Source organism: Artemia sp. Qi Xiang Cuo, chromosome 11 (assembly GCF_049724085.1).
Source record: "Artemia sp. Qi Xiang Cuo chromosome 11, ASM4972408v1, whole genome shotgun sequence".
Classification (NCBI taxonomy): Eukaryota; Metazoa; Arthropoda; class Branchiopoda; order Anostraca; family Artemiidae; genus Artemia; species Artemia sp. Qi Xiang Cuo.
In genome coordinates this window covers 8,911,855-8,931,556 of record NC_142804.1, presented here as the reverse complement: position 1 = coordinate 8,931,556, position 19,702 = coordinate 8,911,855, and the positions used below count along the sequence as shown (strand labels likewise).

General features: G+C 34.0%; 1 protein-coding gene across 6 annotated transcripts in view; it reads right to left on the bottom strand.

Annotated features, from left to right (window-relative positions):
- The window catches only part of dnc (phosphodiesterase dunce), a 562,555-nt gene that overhangs the window by 41,017 nt on the left and 501,836 nt on the right, over window positions 1-19,702 (bottom strand). For all 6 annotated transcript variants that reach the window (XM_089096264.1, XM_089096265.1, XM_089096266.1 and 3 more), the window contains 3 exons: window positions 13,047-13,246; window positions 9,896-9,994; window positions 4,894-5,058 (listed from right to left, as the gene is read on the bottom strand). In XM_089096264.1, coding sequence (XP_088952390.1) covers window positions 4,894-5,058; window positions 9,896-9,994; window positions 13,047-13,246 — 464 coding nt within the window. The remainder of the gene's footprint in view (window positions 1-4,893; window positions 5,059-9,895; window positions 9,995-13,046; window positions 13,247-19,702) is intronic.

The window sequence follows — 19,702 nt, the reverse complement described above, 5'->3', positions numbered from 1 at the left end:
GTAGCCATGTCTTGATGCAACCTACTGCAAAATACTTGATAACTCCAATTCAAAATCAACGGACTCGGTCGACTCGAAAGATATTAGATTATTTACCAGCATAACTGTGACAATCTGAAAAACCTATTCAAGGGCATATTCAGGATGCTTGGTAGCGGGAGGGGAGGGGGGGGGGTTACAAAAACAAACTTGAAAAAAGACATGAAAAATTTATCACCTTTTTCAGAGTAAAAAAAATTCAGGGGGGGGAGGGGTATGTTGGGGATAGACACCCGACATTCATAACTAATCAACAGTCATCATAGTTTCTATTTGAGTAATTTTATCTGGATAGAGGGTGTATAAATATAGAATTTAATTGCTGGAATATTTTTTGGATTTATCGTCTCATGTTAATTCAAGTCCCAGGAGACCAACCTGACATCTGGTTACATCGGGTTACTTCTAACTAAAGAGTCTTTGCATTTTGCATCTAAAATCTGTTTTAAAGACTAATAAATCATGAACTCCCCCAATTCTTGAATTTTTTAGTGTATTTTCTAAGGAATAATTACAAACAAATATTTTTGGTTAAAACTTAAGCACAGCGAAAATTATTTTCTAATTTTATTTTCACTTTTTTAACAGTGCTTAGTAGACTGGAAGAAAAGAGTTTCGATTTTTTCCAAAAAATTACTTGAGAATTTTCAGTTTCTTCTCCATTTTAGGACTTCCATAGATAGATAGATCGATATTGCCATAAAAGCCTCTTAGGGCCATGGCAAAAACAAAACAACAACAACAAAAGCACTTACGGACATAGTAAAACATACCTAACAATAACTTTACCATATCATAATAATGAAACTACAATAACAATAGCAAAAGCAAAAACAAATATAATAAGCCACATAATACCATAATGGTAACACAAAAAAAAATTTATTAAATGTGTAACACAATAATTTAAAATAACAATATAAATTTACAAAATAATAATATTGGAAAAGAGTCTTGAATTTTAGTCTCTAACCACTTCCAAGCTAAACAGCTGATAACGGCAGAAAAAAAATATACACGACAGCGGTGCTCCGCAGAATGGTTGCTTACAACTGACCTGTTTCTGCAATTTGTTTGCTATTATAAAGCACAAACAACTTTATTACAAAACAATTCCTATTTTTGACAACCTAGGTGTACTTAATATCTTCTAATTTCCACCAAATGTCCCTCAATATCCCCTGAAAGTTTTAACTTAATACCCCTTAGACGTTCCAGAGATGTTGCAGATACGGCCTTTTGACAATCTAGATGCAAATAATGTGTTTTCATTTGGTTCAATACCCATCTTGATGTCCCTTTAAAGTTTCAACTTAATACCCTTATCTAAACAAATGAAACTCAGAGAGAAAAAGACAATAACAAAATGATAAATAAAATAAAAAAATGGTGAAAAAACGAGGATTTTGTCAGCCAGTGGCGAACCATGAAGACGAAGAAACAAGCAAGTATTTTGACAAGGACCTCCGCCAAGTCGTCCTCAGTGCTAAACAAAAAAGAAAAAGAAAAGAAAAAAGAAAACAACGAAAAACAAACCTTTCGAAGTTTGCTTGACAACAACAGAACAAAAACTTTTCTGTCGTTCTGTCGTTCTGTCGTTGACTTTTCTGAGTTTGTGGTAATTCTAACGGTTTTAAAATTTGAATAATTATTCAGGGGCGTAATTTTCTATGGGGCAGGGGGGGGGGGGGGAATGCCCCTCCAGACCCATTTTTTCCCCCTCAAGACCTCAGTTTGCCCCCCCCCCCCCGCTGAAACTTAGTTTCTGCAAAACAAATATTGTCAAAACTAAGATAAGGCTGCATAATTCAAGTGTCCAGAGAAACAGGTCAGTTTTCATTAGTTTATATTTGCCTTAATGGTCATATATGGATCATTTTTCAGTTTTTACTGTCATTTTCACGTGATTTGGGAAAATTGGCTACAACTTTACCCCCTCCCCCCGGGATTTTGACGAAATTACGCCACTGTAATTATTCATTTTAATTTCTGTCCGTTTTAGATTTTACTTTTTCATTCATAGTAATTTCTGTTCGCTTTAATATCGTTTTCAGGTGTTAGTATAGCTCTTTACTTTTCACCGAAAACTTTTTTTTAAATATATTTTTGACTAAGAGGCTACTTACTATTAAGAGTGAATTCAGGGGAAATTTTCAAAATCTCAAACGTTCTTCACTCAATTTATCAAAAAGCAAAAGATCTCAATTCATTTAGAGATACACTGTCTTATCAGGTTATCAATACTTACAATATTATGTTAATCAACATTTCTGGTTACTTTTATTCTTTCCAAGCAGAAGAAATTATAGAGATAATTGGTCTGTACACATCGTAAATTATATTTACTTTGTTCAAACATTTGTTTTTGTTCTATATACACTTGTCAGACCCCATTATTCTCATTTTTGACAAGTACAGCAAGCGCTCATTTATGCACATGTCCATGTCACCGTTGCATGGCAAAATTGTGAACTTTGTTCCTTTTTGGGCAATTTTCCGCGCCTTATGTAAATTGATTATATATTAAACTAAATTTAATGTGCTGATATTTTATTTTATACCCATAAATATAATATTGTCTTTATTAGACTCTTAAGGACAACTTGAGCGTTCAAAATAAAAGCTCGTTATCTGTACGAAAAAAACCCATAAAAAATTGCAAAAAAAATTAAAAACAATAATGCATGTTGATATAGATATTGTATCGATTAGTTATGTTTGCAAAACCTCAAGATTTGAAATTGGTTTTTGTTTATCTCTGAGGCACATTACTAATAAATTCTAATAAAAACACGTTTTTTTTAACTGAAAGTAAGGAGTGACATTAAAACTTAAAACGAACAGAAATTATTCTGTACATGAAAGGGGCTGTCCCCTCCTCAACGCCTCGCTCTTTAAGCTTAAGTTTTTATTGTTTTAGAAAATTGAGTTGTGTGAAAGAGTCAAACTTTAGCGTAAGTTGGCTCACTGTACATGAATAATTAAAATGAAATTTGCATATTAATTTTACTTTTTTTGGTTAAATAGCTTTCTCGAAAGTTGTTTAATTTTATTTACGAACCTTTTTATTCGTAATAAATATATGTAACTTACGAATTAACTTACGCTACGAACTTCTATATTCATATATGTTTAATATGTATATTAGGGGGTTCGCCCCTAGTCAATACCTCGCTCTTTACGCTAAAGTTCGAATTTGTTCCAATTCTTTAAAAATGACCGCTTAATCACAAAGGCCGTTAATTAGAATAAATAGCTCTTATGAAAATATTAATAAAACTTTAGCGTAAAGATTGAGGTATTGACTAGGGGGCAAACCCAATCACATACGTATTAATTTATGTTCGTTTTAATTTTTGATGTTGCTCCTTACTTTCAGTTGAAAACTTGTTTTTTTCAATTTAATTTTTGATCGTTTTTTTTAAATAATGCTAGGAAATCCGGCGCCCCCTCCATAGCAGTGTCCCTTCCCCCATGAAAACTTCCTCCATGGAAGGATCCTCCCACGTAACCCCCGACCCCCTCCCCTACCTAAAAATATTACCCCTGAAAACGTCTGTATGCTTCCCAATAACCAATACTATATGTAAACATTAGGCAAAGTTCCTAACTTGCAGCCCTTCCCCGAGGGACAGTGGGATATTGTGATTAGTTATATTTTTCGACCATGCTGAACAAAATGGATATCTCAAAATTTTGATCGGGTGACTTTGGCAAAAATGAGCGTGGGAGGGGGCCTAGTTGCCCTCTATTTTTTGGGTCACTTAAAAAGGGCACTAGAACTTTTAATTTACGTTCGGATGAGCCCTCTCGCGATATTCTAGGACCACTGGGTCGATACAATCCCCCCTCAAAAAAAAAAAAAAAAAAAAAAAAAAAAAAACTAACAAACACATCCGTGATCTTTCTTCTGGAAAAAAAACAACAACAAAATTCCACATTTTTGCAGATAGGAGCTTCAAACCTCTACAGTAGAGTTCTCTGATACGCTGAATCTGATGGTGTGATTTTCATTAAGGTTCTATGACTTTAAGGGGGTGTTTCTCCTTTTCTCTAAAATCAGGCAAATTTTCTCAGGCCCATAACTTTTGATGGATAGGACTGAACTTGATGAAAATTATAAACTTAAAATCAGCATAAAAATTTGATTCTTTTGATGTATCTATTGGTATCAAAATTTCTTTTTTTAGAGTTTCGGTTACTATTGAGCCGGGTCGCTCCTTACTGAAAGTTCGTTACGATGAACTGTTTGATTATTCACTTCTACCTCATCCAACCTACCTCCTTACATCTGAACTACCATAATCACTTAAAGCCAACTTCTAAATGTAGTTATTAAAAGACAGTTTTTGTAGGGAATGTGTTTTGATTTTGGACAGCCGATAGTTTGGACTCTTACAAGGAATCGAATATTTATTAAAAAAAAATATACTTTTAAAGTCAAAAGATTTTCTTGCTTAGTATAGCACTGTATTTCAGGGGTAAGATGTAACGGAAAGCAGGTCGTCCCCGTCTTGGGTGGGACGACGTCATAAAGAAAGATTTAAAGGAAATGGGAACTTCGTGGGCGGGTGTAAAAAGGGAGGACTTTGAATAGATTGGGGGGGGGGGGGAGGAGGAGCGTGCGTAGCTGTGTTAGCCTCAGGCGGCTTGGTGCTGCGGTGAGTTGTTAGTAGTAGTAGTAAGGTGTAATCTCAAAAAGGTAGAACAAATTGGCAAATCATGCGTAAAATATAAGAAATCATATTCAATTATCTTAAATGCCGGATATTTGGAAAATAGAAAGAACCCAACTCCCCTCCCCTTCTAGTGTACGTGCCAGTAGAAAGTAAAATAAATAAAAACAAGCCTTACCTCCAGTGCTCGAGAATTGAGAAGTACATGAGTTGCTTGAGTAACGTCTGCTGCGTGTGAGCTATTATGGTAAGGATTATCTCGGTTATAATTCGTTTCTAAGGATAATAAAAACCGAACTAAGGTAGCTGCTGGTATTTTGAAGTTTGCCATTAATCCCCTTTCCTAAAAAAAAAAAAAAAAAATAATAATTATAATAAAATTGACGAAACCAAAACGTTAAGAATTTACTCCATAGGAGTATGGTGTTTGAAGCGTTCTAATAGAGTATTTTTTGATTTCTGTTCGATTAAAATAACCATCCTTTCAAATCAAAGATTTAAGATCTCAGAACGAAGATAGATTATTCTATGCATCAGGGGTACCACTACAGCTCCAAACCCCCACTCTTTACACTAAAGTCTGACTGGTGCTTTTATACAAGTAATATATATATATATATATATATATATATATATATATATATATATATATATATATATATATATATATATATATATATATATATATATATATATATATATATATATATATATATATATATATATATATATATATATATAGCCAGCATTTATTTATATTTTTTTATTTACTAAATATGTAAAAATTATATCACTTAAATCAAATGAGGATAAGAAAGGATTTCCCTTCTCGAAGCAGTTTGGTAAAACATTTTTTTTTTACTTTTTGTGAAATGCTCTTATATCAAATTGCTCGTGATATTCGCCTTTCGTAGCATTCATCCCCCCCCCGCCAAAATAAAAATAACTACGTATCCACGACCAAATGTTTCAAGAAAATGTTATCCTTATGCATTTAGATCCAGTTCGTATACATTTTTATTTAGTCATCAATATATAGGCATAATCATAATCTACTAATTATACTCCGCATGCAATACAGCTCATTGCGATAGTTCACGTTTGGTTTTTCGTCCCTGACAGCCAATGAGAACCATTTAATTTCAAAGAAAATGCTTTTCAAATGGCGTCGGTTTGCAATTAATGACGTTAATTAATTGCAATAGATTGCAGTAAGCTAGACCGAACGCTGGGATGATTTTCTTTCTCTTTCACAATCAGTCCTACTGTATACTGTAGCGTCTTCTTTTTCGAAATTAATAAAAAAAAACTTTCCACAAAATAAGTTCTTCAAAGAAAATTAATGAACTCCATTAGACAAAAAATGAGCAAAAATAAAATCAAATAATCTCCCAAGCGTGAAACTACCACAAACCAGCATCGATAAATAAATGAAACCCAAATCGAACAGAAACTACAACAAATAACCGAGTCAAACTCAAAACGAGCAAAAATTAACATAAGTTGGGCTCAAAACCCCTATGCCTTCCCAAGACCAGGGCAAGATATGCACTTTACTGAAAAAAATCTAAATGTTTTTTCTTTCATAACTTTAACAAATCAAATAATACTAATATTTTGATCACTAAGTATCAGTATATGTATATTAAACTGACAATTCAAATTCATTTGTATTTTTTCAGTAAAGTGCAAATTATTCAATTTTTATACACTCTCTTAAAAATCTGGACACAAATAGTAGTGTTTAATTTAGTTTCATAGCTCCTCTAGATGGTCTGAAAAAGAAAACTTGATACCATTCGCAAAAATCTGTTTATTTTCTTTTATAGCTTGGATACACTTACGCTATTTGGATTTGGTTAAATTTTAAGAGAAGAAGCAGTCCCGAAAGTTTGAACATAATACCCTCAGTCGTTCATGGGATACTGCTGAGATGCCTTATTGGGAATTAGCATTATCACAGTGCATTTTGATTTAATCTTAAGGCAACATTTAAAATTTGAATATAAAGTCAAATGGGAGGGTGGGCGTGGGAGGGGGATTAGTTTCCCTCCAATAGCTTTCGACTATTAAAAAGGGCATCAGCCCTTTGTATTTTCAATAAAAGGAGCACTTTTCGAAGTTCCTACGACAACTCCTTCGATACAAAGTGCCATGGTCTAAACAACACCAAAAAAAAAAACAAAAAAAAACATTATAGCCACATCGATCTTTACTATAAAAATATCAAGCCTTCCAATCACTTTCGACTATTAAAAAGAGCCCTAGGCCGTTCGATTTCCAATCAAATGAGTCCTTTTTGAGTTTGTACGACAACACTTCCTATAAACACCTTATATGCCCCCAGGGCGTAAATTACAACCCTTACCCTAAGGGCTGTGAGGGTGGTTGTCATCCTCTAGGACCTAATTTCCAGAATTTTCAACTACGTTAAACAAAATGGCTATCTCAAAATTTCGATTGGGTGTGTCTGGGAAAATGGTGGGCGTGAGAGGGGCGTTAGTCTTTCTCCAATCACTTTCAACTATTAAAAAAGGCACTAGCCCTTTAAATTGCCAATCAAATGAGCCCTTTTGAAGTTTCTGCGACAACGCTTTCTATAAAAACCTTATATGCCCCCAGGGAACAACTTACAGCCCTTGCCCCGAGGGTTGTGGGGGAGTGTCCTCCTCAAAAACATATTTTCTATATGGAAATCACCAACGCTGAACAAAACGGTTATCTCAAAATTTTGATTGGATGTGTTTGGGGGAATGATGGGCGAGGGGGGGGGCTATTTGCCCTCCGATCACTTTCGACTATTAAAAAAGGCACTAGTCCTTTGATTTTCCAATAGAATGAGCCTTTTTTTGAAGTTTCTACGACAACACCTTCTACAAAAACCTTATATGCCCCCAGGGCATAACTTAAAACCCTTGCCCCGAGGGTTCTGGGGGAGTGTCCTCCTAAAAAATATGTTTTCTATTACTATATATCAAAATGGCTATCTCAAAATTGGGATTGGATGTGTTCGGAGAACTAATGGGTGAGGGGGGGGGGCTAGTTGCCCTCCAATCACTTTTGACTATTAAAAAGGGCACTAGCCACCACAATTTGCAATCGAATGAGCCCTTTTTGGAGTTTCTACGACAACTCCTTCAGAACGAAGTGTCCGGGTATGGAGAAGAAAGAAAAACAAAAAATAAATAATACATTGTGCCCACATCGTTCTGTACTTAGGCAGCGCTATCGCGCTGCCTATGATATGATACACGTTTCATACCACGCGCATAGGGTCTGAGCAAATACGTCACAAGCTTAGTTCAGTTGCTGCCTCGCAAAAATCAGGTTTTTCCATAGGCATACTGTGATGTGTTCATCAGAAACTGCGCATGCGCGAAGGCGGAGTATGAATCTTGTGTGGTTTTAAATGTATTTCACTTTTTTTTAACTGATAGTATACCCTTTGTCGATATTACATAGCCTTTGTATAATCCTTTGTATATATCCTTAGTATAGCCTTTGTATATTCTCTCTACTGTGATCAGTCCTGACTAGTTCCAGGTGAAGATGGCTAGAAACTGTTGTCTAGCTAAGAACACTTGTGAATGGGGCTTAAGGAACTTGAGACCTCCTGAATAAGGGTCTTGGCACTCAATATTATAGTTCAACTTTATTGGTGTAACTGTTGGAATTAATGGTGTTTTTAATGTAATTAAGGGAATTAATGAGGTTTTTAAATCTATCCAGGCGTTTAAGAGAGGTTGTTACAAATGAGCACACATATTCATTTGTGACAAAAGGTACATGGTTAAATATGTGTATTGTTTTCTGTAAAGTACAAAATAAACTAATAAACGTTTAGCCTTGATCAAATTTGTATTAAATACGTTTCGGATGCAAAGTTGAGCCTGACCATTTGCTGTTTTTAAATGCTAGCCTTTAAAACTAGTAACGAAAAACATACTCAAAAGTTAATCACGTGTCATTTTCTTCAATGGCACAGCTAGGAAGACCATAAACAGAGGCCTCCGATCTTGTATTTGGGACTGTACTTTTAATTTTTTTTTTTTTTTTTGCTTGCCTCTTATACTTATTCCTGCTCAGTCGATGATTACATTTACTTTTTCCCATTTTTTTCTACAGGAACTGTAATTAATTCCAAGTAAACTTTAATTGCATTCCAATTATAAATTAAAATACAAGAGGGGGTGGGGCAGCTCTCTCCGCAAAGACGAACAATTTGTAGAATAGACCATAAAACTATTTTTCTACTTTTATTTAGAAATTCTGTAGCGTTTTTTTGCGCCAGGTATGGCCCATCTCCAACTAGCTCCTTTCAGGTAAACACGACTCTGTTGAGAGAACAAGTCCCATTTTCAAGTCTGGATTTATCTAAATTCCCTGGATGTCTTACCTACCAATCTTTGCCCCATACTCGTAAAACATCCTCGACTGTGCTACAAACCTTAAGAATTCAGAAAGGCTGGTCCCAAACCCGCCCCCCTCTTCTAGCTTACCCCGAGTGTGTACTACCACATTTACGTTTTGATAGTCTTGTGGATTTTTTACCCTTAGAAAGCTATTCAGTTCGCTCAAATATACCCATCATCTGATCAGTTTGAACTTATAGATTAAAATTTGTGTTCCAATAATCACTTTCATGGAATATTTTTTGTATATATATATATATATATATATATATATATATATATATATATATATATATATATATATATATATATATATATATATATATATATATATATATATATATATATATATATATATATATATATATATATATATATATATATATATATATATATATATATATATATATATATATATATATATATATATATATATATATATATATATTATATATATTTATATATATATACATATATTCCAATGTAAGAAAAAAAGTTTGGCTCATTAATAGCTATTCAGAATTATAGCCTACAGAATGAAACGGGGCGTTCTGTAAAGTGGCGTCTGAGATGCTGATATTCTTTTCAATTTCGCCCGAAAGTCTTATATTCTTATGTAATATACCTGCTTTTTGAAGTTTTTTCCCACTCCTAAAGCCTTACTTACATTAAAATAAACTTTCTTTACCCAGTAAATTACTTGGCGTTTGCTTTGTCCCTGGATTTCACGAAATAAGGCCATTCCATTCCACTTAACTCAAAAATTACCTTAAAAATTGTATAGGCTACGGCAGTCAAAGGTCTATTATCAGTTAGTTCTGATACTTTGAAAATGTCCATTCCCCATCTGTCCAACCCTCGAAATATCTGAAAAAGAAGATTAAAACGTTATATAGGCCATTTCAATAAAGATATAAAAGAGAAATGAAGAGAAAGCAGCTAAGAAAACAACGCTTAGAAGTAAAAAAAAAATGCTGACAGAAATAGCAGAAATACTTTCAAGGGACTAGAATCCTGTTCATTCTCTCTCTCTCTCTCTTCCCCACTCTCCTTTCTCTTTCCCTCTCTCTCTCGAAACAAAGATTTTTTTCTAACAAAGACGCCAGAGCGTTAGGAATAAGGAAAATGTTTATAATAGGCTACACAAATGGTCATTTTTTTCCTTTTGTTGATGAAAATGCGAACACTCTTTTTGTTTTACGGCTAGAAAGCCGGACAAAACAAGTTTATCCGACTAATAGAAATAACATGTCTTTCCCAATCCCTTTGAGGCTTATGACATGACAGCTAACTACTTCGGGGAAGTGGTCTGAATCTACAAGACGAAAGCCAAGAAATATAGCACTTTATTGATCAGATCTAGGCTGTTATATAAATCTGGGCTGTTATTCTGTTATATAAATCTGTTTTATAAATATAAATATAATATCTGGTATAAATATAAATGCAAATATAAAATATAAAACAAAATAAAATATATAATATAAAGTATAAATATAAATATGTTATATAAATGGGGATTGAAAAAAAAAATTCGACAATCTTCTTCACAGTTCTTTTTTTACGCTGAAAGGCACCTCATAATTGGTATCAGGCATGTAAACAGGGATTAAATTTGGGAGCTTTGGGCAATTGAAAAAAGGAAAAGAAACGCAAATAAAATGCTTAAATAAAAAATACGGGAAAGCTGCCAAAGTAGCCAAAACGGGCCGGGCAGAATCGGAAATCTGCGTTCATGTTTATTGATTCTGAGTAGCTATTTTTTAGCTAGGGTCTGCAGCGAGAGACGTCAGTCTCGCAAGCAAAAAAGGTGGTGAGAACGGCTGGGCCATGTTATGCAAATCCACTTGAGTGCAGGCCTTCCAAAATTCTTCTTCATGAGCTTCTCAGCTCTGGAAGAGACACCAGGGACGACGGAACAACCGCTGGTTAGAACCAGGTCAAATCAGATCCATAGCCAATGGTTGGTCTAGGATGTCAACCCATTGGATACAATTTGTAGAGAAGCTGGTAGAAAATCTATCAGCATGGACGAAAAAAGTCGCAAAGATTCTTCATGCAGGGTGTGGTGGAAACGCCTGATTCTTGCCGCAAGTACAAGTAAGTAAACAAGTATTGGTACATCCAAGGACCCAAATTTGCAACCAAATAGATGTTAGTACAACACAACACAGTGGCGGTTGAAAGGCAGAATAAGCTGACTACTTTTTTAATTTATTGAAATTTCAGTGCCAAAAAAAATGACTAACCATTGCGAAATAATAACTAATAAATAATATAATAATAAATAATAATATAATAACAATATAAAATATATTTTTATAAAATAATAAAAATATTTAAAAATAAAAAAAATATTATTAAATGATAATAAAATAAAAAGAATAATAATATAAATAAATAATAGTAAATAATACAAGCAATAACAAAATATTACACTAAATGTGGACAGATATTCTGGACACTAATTAAAATCTTACAGGATGACAGAAATAGATTTTTCAGTATTACTAAAAACAGTTTTTTTTAGAATTTGCAAAGGCGCATTTAAAATTCTTAAAAAAATTTATCAGAAACAAAGTATGCTTTTAATCTTTTTGCGACAACAGTTTTTCGTCTGTGGACATAAATTGAAATAGAATCAATAAAAACTTCGTAAATAATTTATGAGACCGTACTGCCATTCCATTTATAAACAAAACAAAAAAATATGTAAATAATGGGTAAATCCTACAGCGAACGGGTAAACTATATATAAGTAACGGATAAAACTTTTAATTAACACAATAAAATATTTTCAGAGTTTTCAGCTTATTTTTTGGGGTCTTATTTAAAAAAAAATACAACGTCAGCTATGTCTATGTATTTTCATTTAATCTGAAATAATTACAATGTTCACCTGAATTTTAGCAGTACAAATAAATTTATTTTTATAAATTTTAATAAATTTTTAATAAATTTATGAATAATTTAATAAATTAATAAATTTAATAAATAAATTTTTAATAAATTTAATTTTATACAAGCAATAATTTTGTTTAAAACAAACACAATAAAATTAAATAATTTATTTTTATAACAAAAATTTTGAAGAACAAAATATCAATAAAATTTAATAAGTCAACATTAAAAAGAACAAAACATAGCAAGTAAAACTATCAAAATTAAACTGTTGTTAAAAACTTAAAATTTTAATTTAATAAAAAACAAGAATAAAGAAACATTAGAATCAAAAAGAAACATAAGAGATACAGTTTTACAATAAACAAAACCATGAAGGACCAGGATAAATGTGTAACAGAATGCCCCCTTCCCCTTACTACAACGAGATATCTCTTACAGCAAACAACCCTAAAATACTGCCTAAAACTACAACCTAAAATTACATTTCAAGTGATGAAATATCTAAAATGAAAATAATACCTAAAACTACAACCCTACTATTGTGTATACGTTTACTTTTAATCCCCAAATCCCTAAAAAGTGTCAAACTTGTCTATTAAAAAATTTCTTAATGGTAATTTGGCTGATGTACAGGTCTGAAAAAAAATTCAAAGAATTCCACATTGCCACACCACTCAATTTCTATTCCTGACTGGGAACTGGGTCACATGGTTACAGATGACGTTGCAATCAGGGTTGCCACTTAGAGACTATCTCTGTCAAAATCATATTTTTAGAGACTTCTAAGGTTTCCTTTAAAAATTTTTAAGGCTAAACTAAATAATGTTAATTTAATTTTGATTTTAAGTAGAATATGATCATCAAAATTTGGTATAATAAATCCTAACCACTAAAAAACAATGATGTGTTTTAATATCGGGCCCTCTCTTCGCCAGGTTTAAAAAAAACTGTAGAAACATTTTGCGGCAATCCTGGTTACATATTCTTTTGACAGATTCTAAAAAAAAGGACACACCTCCTGTAGTTCCTTCTCATGGCTTGTCTCTACGCCATATTTAGGAACGCTGTCACTTGTGAGGCTATTGGCATGTGTTAGAGGCTTCCGAGATCCACAAATTTGTGACATTGTTGCTGAAGCCTCTCGGACAGATTTTTTGACAAATGTTTGATCATCTTCATACCTTAGTGATGAAATGTCAAGTTCTTGATTCTTATCTAGAAATAAATTTTTTAAACTTTTAAAAACAGTAGCTTCCTCGAATCGTAAAAGATCTAAATTACGAATTTTATATTAAAGATAATATCCAGGCAAAACTATATAAAAATTAATAAGAAACTGTTTTGAAGAAAAGTAAAGAGCCATGCTAAAAGTCAAAACAAGCACAAATAAATTAATACAATCTTTTAAACTAAAATGAGCATAAATTAATGTGAATCTATAAATGAATCCTAAATCAAACTGAAATTAAAATGAATAATCAAGTAAAACTTGAAACAAACGGAAATTACAACAAAATAAAAGTTAGTCTCTAAGGGCCGGTGAACCTTGAGTTTTGAAAAGGGTAGAAAGGTTGAGATGGCTAGGGCACGTTCTTCGGATAAAGGATGACAGATTGCGAAGATGGTCCATTTTGGCCAACTGTCTAGGGCTAAACGGAAAGCAGGTCCTCCGCGGTCGGGGTGGGAGGATTCCATAAAGAAATATTTAAGGGTATTGGAAACTCTCTGGGAGAGTGTAAAAAGGGAGGCTTTGAATAGATTAGGATGGAGGAGGAGCGAGCATAGGCATCAGGCGGCTTGGTGCTGCGGTGAGTTGTTAGCAGTAATAGTAGGTATACACAACGTCTTTTTAATTCCTCAGGTGTACGTGTCGTTTCAGAAATATTCCCTTGGGAGACTCCAAGAAATCCTGGCCTAGAAGCTAAAAGCTCCAAGCTGACCTAGCAACCAATACCAACTTGTGCGCCTTTTCTCTTAAAAATGTATTTGTGAACGATATATAATCTGTATAATTTCGGGCCATTACTCCTAGGTTCCACAAGTGCTATAAGAAAACGGCCTTACTGAAAACCAAAAATATAGAAAAGTGGAGGCTTTTGCAACATTTGGAAATTTATTGTACTTTACTGAATAAGCACCTTTTTCCAAGTCTTGTACACCTCCTTTAGGCATTTTCGCAATGTTTCCCCCCCTCCCCCTCTGAGAAAGTTTTTGGAGGTACCCTTGTATTTATTTTGTGCTCACTATAAGGACTATCAATAGTTGTTTAGAATCCCTTCTTGCCTTTTCGTCAAACTCCCAAGCACCCTTGGGGACAACATCATCTACTTTGCGATACTATAAAGCCGTTTAAAATTATCCTCATCTTTGAATGGGAAGTCGTCATAAGTCATAACATCTAACCGTCAGGAGCTCTAACGTCAGGAGCACTACGAAATCCGTCATTACATTGACAAAAGAATCCGTCAGAACCACTAACCGTCATAACATCTAAAATTTTAAAACTTCAGTTTTTTGGGATTTAGGGGGGGGGGGAGGGAAGGGCACCTAGGTTAGGTTAAGTATTTAATATATGCTATGCTTTACCCCCATCCCCGTGATGTGCAAATATATAGCCGAAATTTGTTTCTAAACTATTATATAGTTATTACTATTATATAAACTTATATAATTTTTTTTAGATGTTATGACGGTTAGTGGTTCTGACGGTTAGATGTTATGACGTTTAGTGCTTGTGACGATTAGTCAAAATGGTAGCACCCCTTTTTGAATTAATTGACCTTTACCGTATTTACCGTCATCGTATTTACCGTCATTCGTTACAATCTTTACCGTCATTGTTTCAACTTTTACTATTAATTTGTTTAACCGAAGACATGTTCTATGTTTAAAATCCTAGAAAGCTTTTGGTAAAGCGTTTTTTCATCTTTTTTGTTAATAATCAAAATAGAAAATCCAATAAAAATTTTAAGTAAAATTGGGGCCATGTTAAAACCTAAAAACGACCAGAAAGAAATTTATATAATCAAACAGTTCGTGGTAACGAACTGTAAGTAAGGAGCGACCCGGCTCAATAGTAACCGAAACTCTAAAAAACGAGATTTTGATACCAATAGATACATCAGAAGAATCAAATTTTTATGCTGGTTTTAAATAAACAAGTTCCATAAAGTTTAATCTTACTCATCAAAAGCTATGCGCCTAAGACAATTTGTTTGATTTTCGGAAAAATACGGAAACATACCCTAAAAGTAATAGAACTCTAATGAAAATAACACCATCAGATTCAGCTTATTAGAAAAGCCTACTAAAGAGGTTTCAAACTCCTATCTGCAAAAATGTGGGATTTTGTATTTTTTGCCAGAAGAAAGATCACGGATGCGTGTTTATTTTTTTTATTTTTATTTATTTATTTATTTTTTTTTTATTTTTTTCCCCAGGGGTGATAGTATTGATCCAGTAGTCCTAGAATATCTTGAAAGGGCTCATTCGAACGGAAATTAAAAGTTCTAGTGCCCTTTTCAAGTGACCAAAAAATATTGGAGGGCAACTTGGCCCCCTTCGACGCTCATGTTTTTCCCGAAGTCACCCAATCAAAATTTTAGATGGTCATTTTGTTCAGCATAGTCGAAAATCTAATTAATATGTCTTTGAGGATGACTTAATCCCTCACAGTTCCCGGGGGAAGGGCTGCAAGTTATAAACTTTGCCCATTGTTTACATATAGTATTGGTTATTTTGAAGTAGGCTATATAGGTGTTCTCAGGAGGAATTTTTTTCTAGGGGGGGGGGAGGGGGGTCGGTGTCGGAGTAGGGGTTACGGGAGAGGATATTTCCATGGAGGACATTTCCTTGGGGGAAAGAACATTTCCATGAATTTTGCAGCATTATTTAAAAAACGATTAGAAATTAAATAAAAAAACAAGTTTTTTTCAACTGAAAATAAGGAGCAACATTAAAACTTAAAACGAACAGAAATTATCACGTATATGAGAGGGTTCGCCCCCTAGTCAATGCCATACTCTTTACACCACAGTTTTTTTGTAATTTCAAAAGAGCTTTCTATTCTAATTTACTGGCCGTTGGGATTCAGGGGTTTTTGATTCGAACAAAATTCAAACTTTAGCGTGAAGACCGAGGTATTGACTAGGGAGCGAACTCCTTAATATATGTAATAAAAACATACGAATATAGAAATTCGTTAAGTAAGTTAATTCGTAAGTTACGTCAGAACAAAATTTCAAGAAAGCCAATTAGCCAAAAAAAGGAAAATTAATATGCGAATTTCGTTTTAATTATTCATGTACAGTGAGCCAAAATCAAAGCTGCATTAATTCAAAAACGTTCAGAAATTATCTAAAAAAAACAAGTTTTTTTAACTGAAAGTAAAGGAGCGACATTAAAACTTAAAACGAACAGAAATTATTCTGTATATGAAAGGGGCTGTCCCCTCCTCAACGCCTCGCTCTTTACGCTAAAGTTTGACTCTGTGTCACAACTTTATTTTTTAAAACAATAAAAAACTTTAGCGCAAAGAGTGAGACAGCCTTTATTATGCTTTAATTAAAATTGATTGCTATCTTTATATTTTCTCGAATTCTTTAAACTAATATAATAATCTTGCTTATAATTTTTCAATTATTTTTGTATTTTTACCCATTGATATTCACGGCAAATTTAATTAAGCTTTTTCTTGCTTTTCTTTAAGAGTTGAGAAAGTCAACTTACGCCCATCTGGCATTGGACCAGAGGAACTGATGTTGGCACAGAGATGATGAAATATTAATTACTTTCAGAATATAGTTTACAGAACCGAAATGCAACAGAAAGGGGTCTTGGAAAACTTTTAAGCTCAACAGAGTTGAGAAAGACAAAGTTTTCAAAAAGAAAGTATGCAAAGAACAAACCTGGATAATTAAGTCTATCTAATAATCAAATAAAGACCAGCTGTCTGACGATAAATGCAATATAGCAAGAATTAATCAAAAGATTACGCAAAAACAAATTCTGGGGAATTTTTTTGGCTAGGACATGTTATGCGGATCAAGGATGACAGATTGCCAAAGATTGTCCTTTTTGGCCAACTTCACTTTTTGAGTGTGTTATATTATTTATACAAGTACCGAAAAAAGTTTGATGTTAGGAGAAAAGCACATCCTTTATAACATCAGTTATAAAGGCCAACTAAATCAAAATCAAACCCCCTACCCCCCCCCCCTCTGGATACGTCCTAGCCTCCACCTTATTTTGCCGAAGTGAGAGAAAAGTAACTAGAAATATATAACGAGCCACACCTAGAAAGTCCGGGGATTGGGAATGAAACCCGCCTTTCCAAAGCCCTCTCCCTCGTGGAGTGGCGTCCTACTCAGATAGATGAAATAAATGAGTAGCATGATTAACTAAAGCAAAATCTTTTCAACTTTGCATTTAAAAGGTGAAGGGGAAAAAATTAAAAAATAGTCGAGGTTTGAAAACGGCAATATTGATCAAAACATCCTTTTACATCACAGCTATAACAAAAGCAGATTGTAAAAAAAATTGGCATTCAGAAACAAATCGAGCTAGTTATTTTGATATTTTATAGCAATGTGTGTATACTAGACACATCTGTGCCATTTGGGCGCTTTTTGAGGTGGTTAAGCATTGAGTTTTCCAATCCGATCATTTTTAGTATTCTAGATTCGAAAGTCTTCAGTGACTCTTTACTTTTGAATTTGATAAGGACATTCCCTTAAAACTGAATAATGGCACTTCGGCGAGTTTAAATTTTCTAATCAATGGAGAATCAGGATTCCAAGGCGGTAACCGAAGCAAATATTTAGCGAACCGAAAGAAAATGGACCGGACTTTCAGACAATTAGTTCTAGTAAACAACTTGAAAATGGAGCTATATGCAAGATGTGACGGCCTAGTGATTGGCGGGAAACTAATTGATAAAACTGAAATACTATTATTGCTACTACTAGCAAGAACTCACAAGCACCAAGCCCCCTGACACAGCTACGCATTCTCTTCCTCCGGCGCAAAAATTCAAAGCCTTCCTGTTTAAATCCTCGCAGGAAGTTCTTATTTCCCTTAAGTCTTTCCTTACGACATCCTCCCACCCCAACCGCGGACGGCCTGTTTTCCGTTTAACGTTAGACCGTTGGCTGACAAGGACAATCTTAGGTAATATGTCATGCTTCAACCGCAGAACGTGTCCTAGCCATCTCCACATTTCTCTCAATATAGCCCTAAAAAGCAGGATTGAACCAAACTTCTCACTCAGCCTACTGTTTGAAATATGGCCAGTTAGACGGGGTAACCAAAACAATCTCTAGGCAATTTTTCTGGAAAACATCTATCAAATTTTCCTCAGTTTTTCGGAGTGCCCATACTTTAGAACCATATTTGACCATTGTCATCACTGTAGCTTTCAATATTCTATTCTTAGTTCGCAGACTTATCTTCATATTCTTCCAAACCTTTTTTCAACTGGGAAAAGATACCTTGGGCTACTCTACTTTTAACATCTTCACTGCTCCCACCGTTTTTATTAATAATACCATCGAGGTAAGTGAAACTGTACAATTGATCGATCTTTTTGTTACCTAACGTCAGCTTTTCATCTTCAATTATTCCTAGCGTTAGTGACTCAGTGTTCTTAAAATTAATTTTCAAACCTATTCTAGCACCCTGAACGCGCAAAACCTTTAAAAGTTCATTCAACTTGCTCACACTTTCATCTAGGATGCTTAAATCATCAGCATAATCTAAGTCCAAGAAAGCCTACTTCCCCATTTGATTTCGTATTCTCCCATTGCCTTTCCTGTGCTCCTTTGACAATGTCCATCAAAATGATCCATATAAATTGGGATAGAACACAACCCGACTTAACTCCTGATTTAGCATGACACCAGCTACTAAACTCATTTCATACCTTGACCGCAGCAGTGTTATTCTCGTACATAGCATTAATCACTTTAATGTATTTAGAATTTAGTCGTGCTTTAGAATTAGTCTAAAGGTGTTTGATGAATCAGGCACCATTCAATTATTAAAGTAAGAGTGAAAATTCGGTAAACACATCCTCTACCCTTCCTAAAGCCGCACTGTTCTCCTCTTAAAACTTTGTCTTCAGCACTTCTAAGTCTAAAAAGTATCATCATACTAAGTAATTTACTACCTATAGAAACCAGGCTACTGCATCTATAATTACCGAACTCACCCTTATCAACTTTCTTATACAGGTGTTTAACTAGGGTTTTCCTAAGATTGCTTGGTACTTTCCCCTTTTCAAAAATTATATTCATAATCTTCTGTAACCTATAGGCTAGGCTTCCATCTATCCCTATTTGTATCGACCTGGGCGTTAAACTCTCCTAATAAAACACCATATTTCTAGTTGGGACCCTGTATATTTGTTCTTATAACTGTAAGTGAAATTCTTCTGAGTCACTACTATCTCCGTCAGTTGGTTCTACAGGGGCACATACTACCACGACTGATAATCTGCACTTTCTAATTTTAAAATTTGCGATTAGCATTCTAATATTAAAACCGTCCCAACCTAAACAGGACTTATCAGTTTCCTTTTCATCATGAGCCCTACTCCTTGTCTATATATCCCATACCCCATCCTTCCTGGCTAAATAAATAAATTTAATATCACCTAATTTCATGTTTCCTACC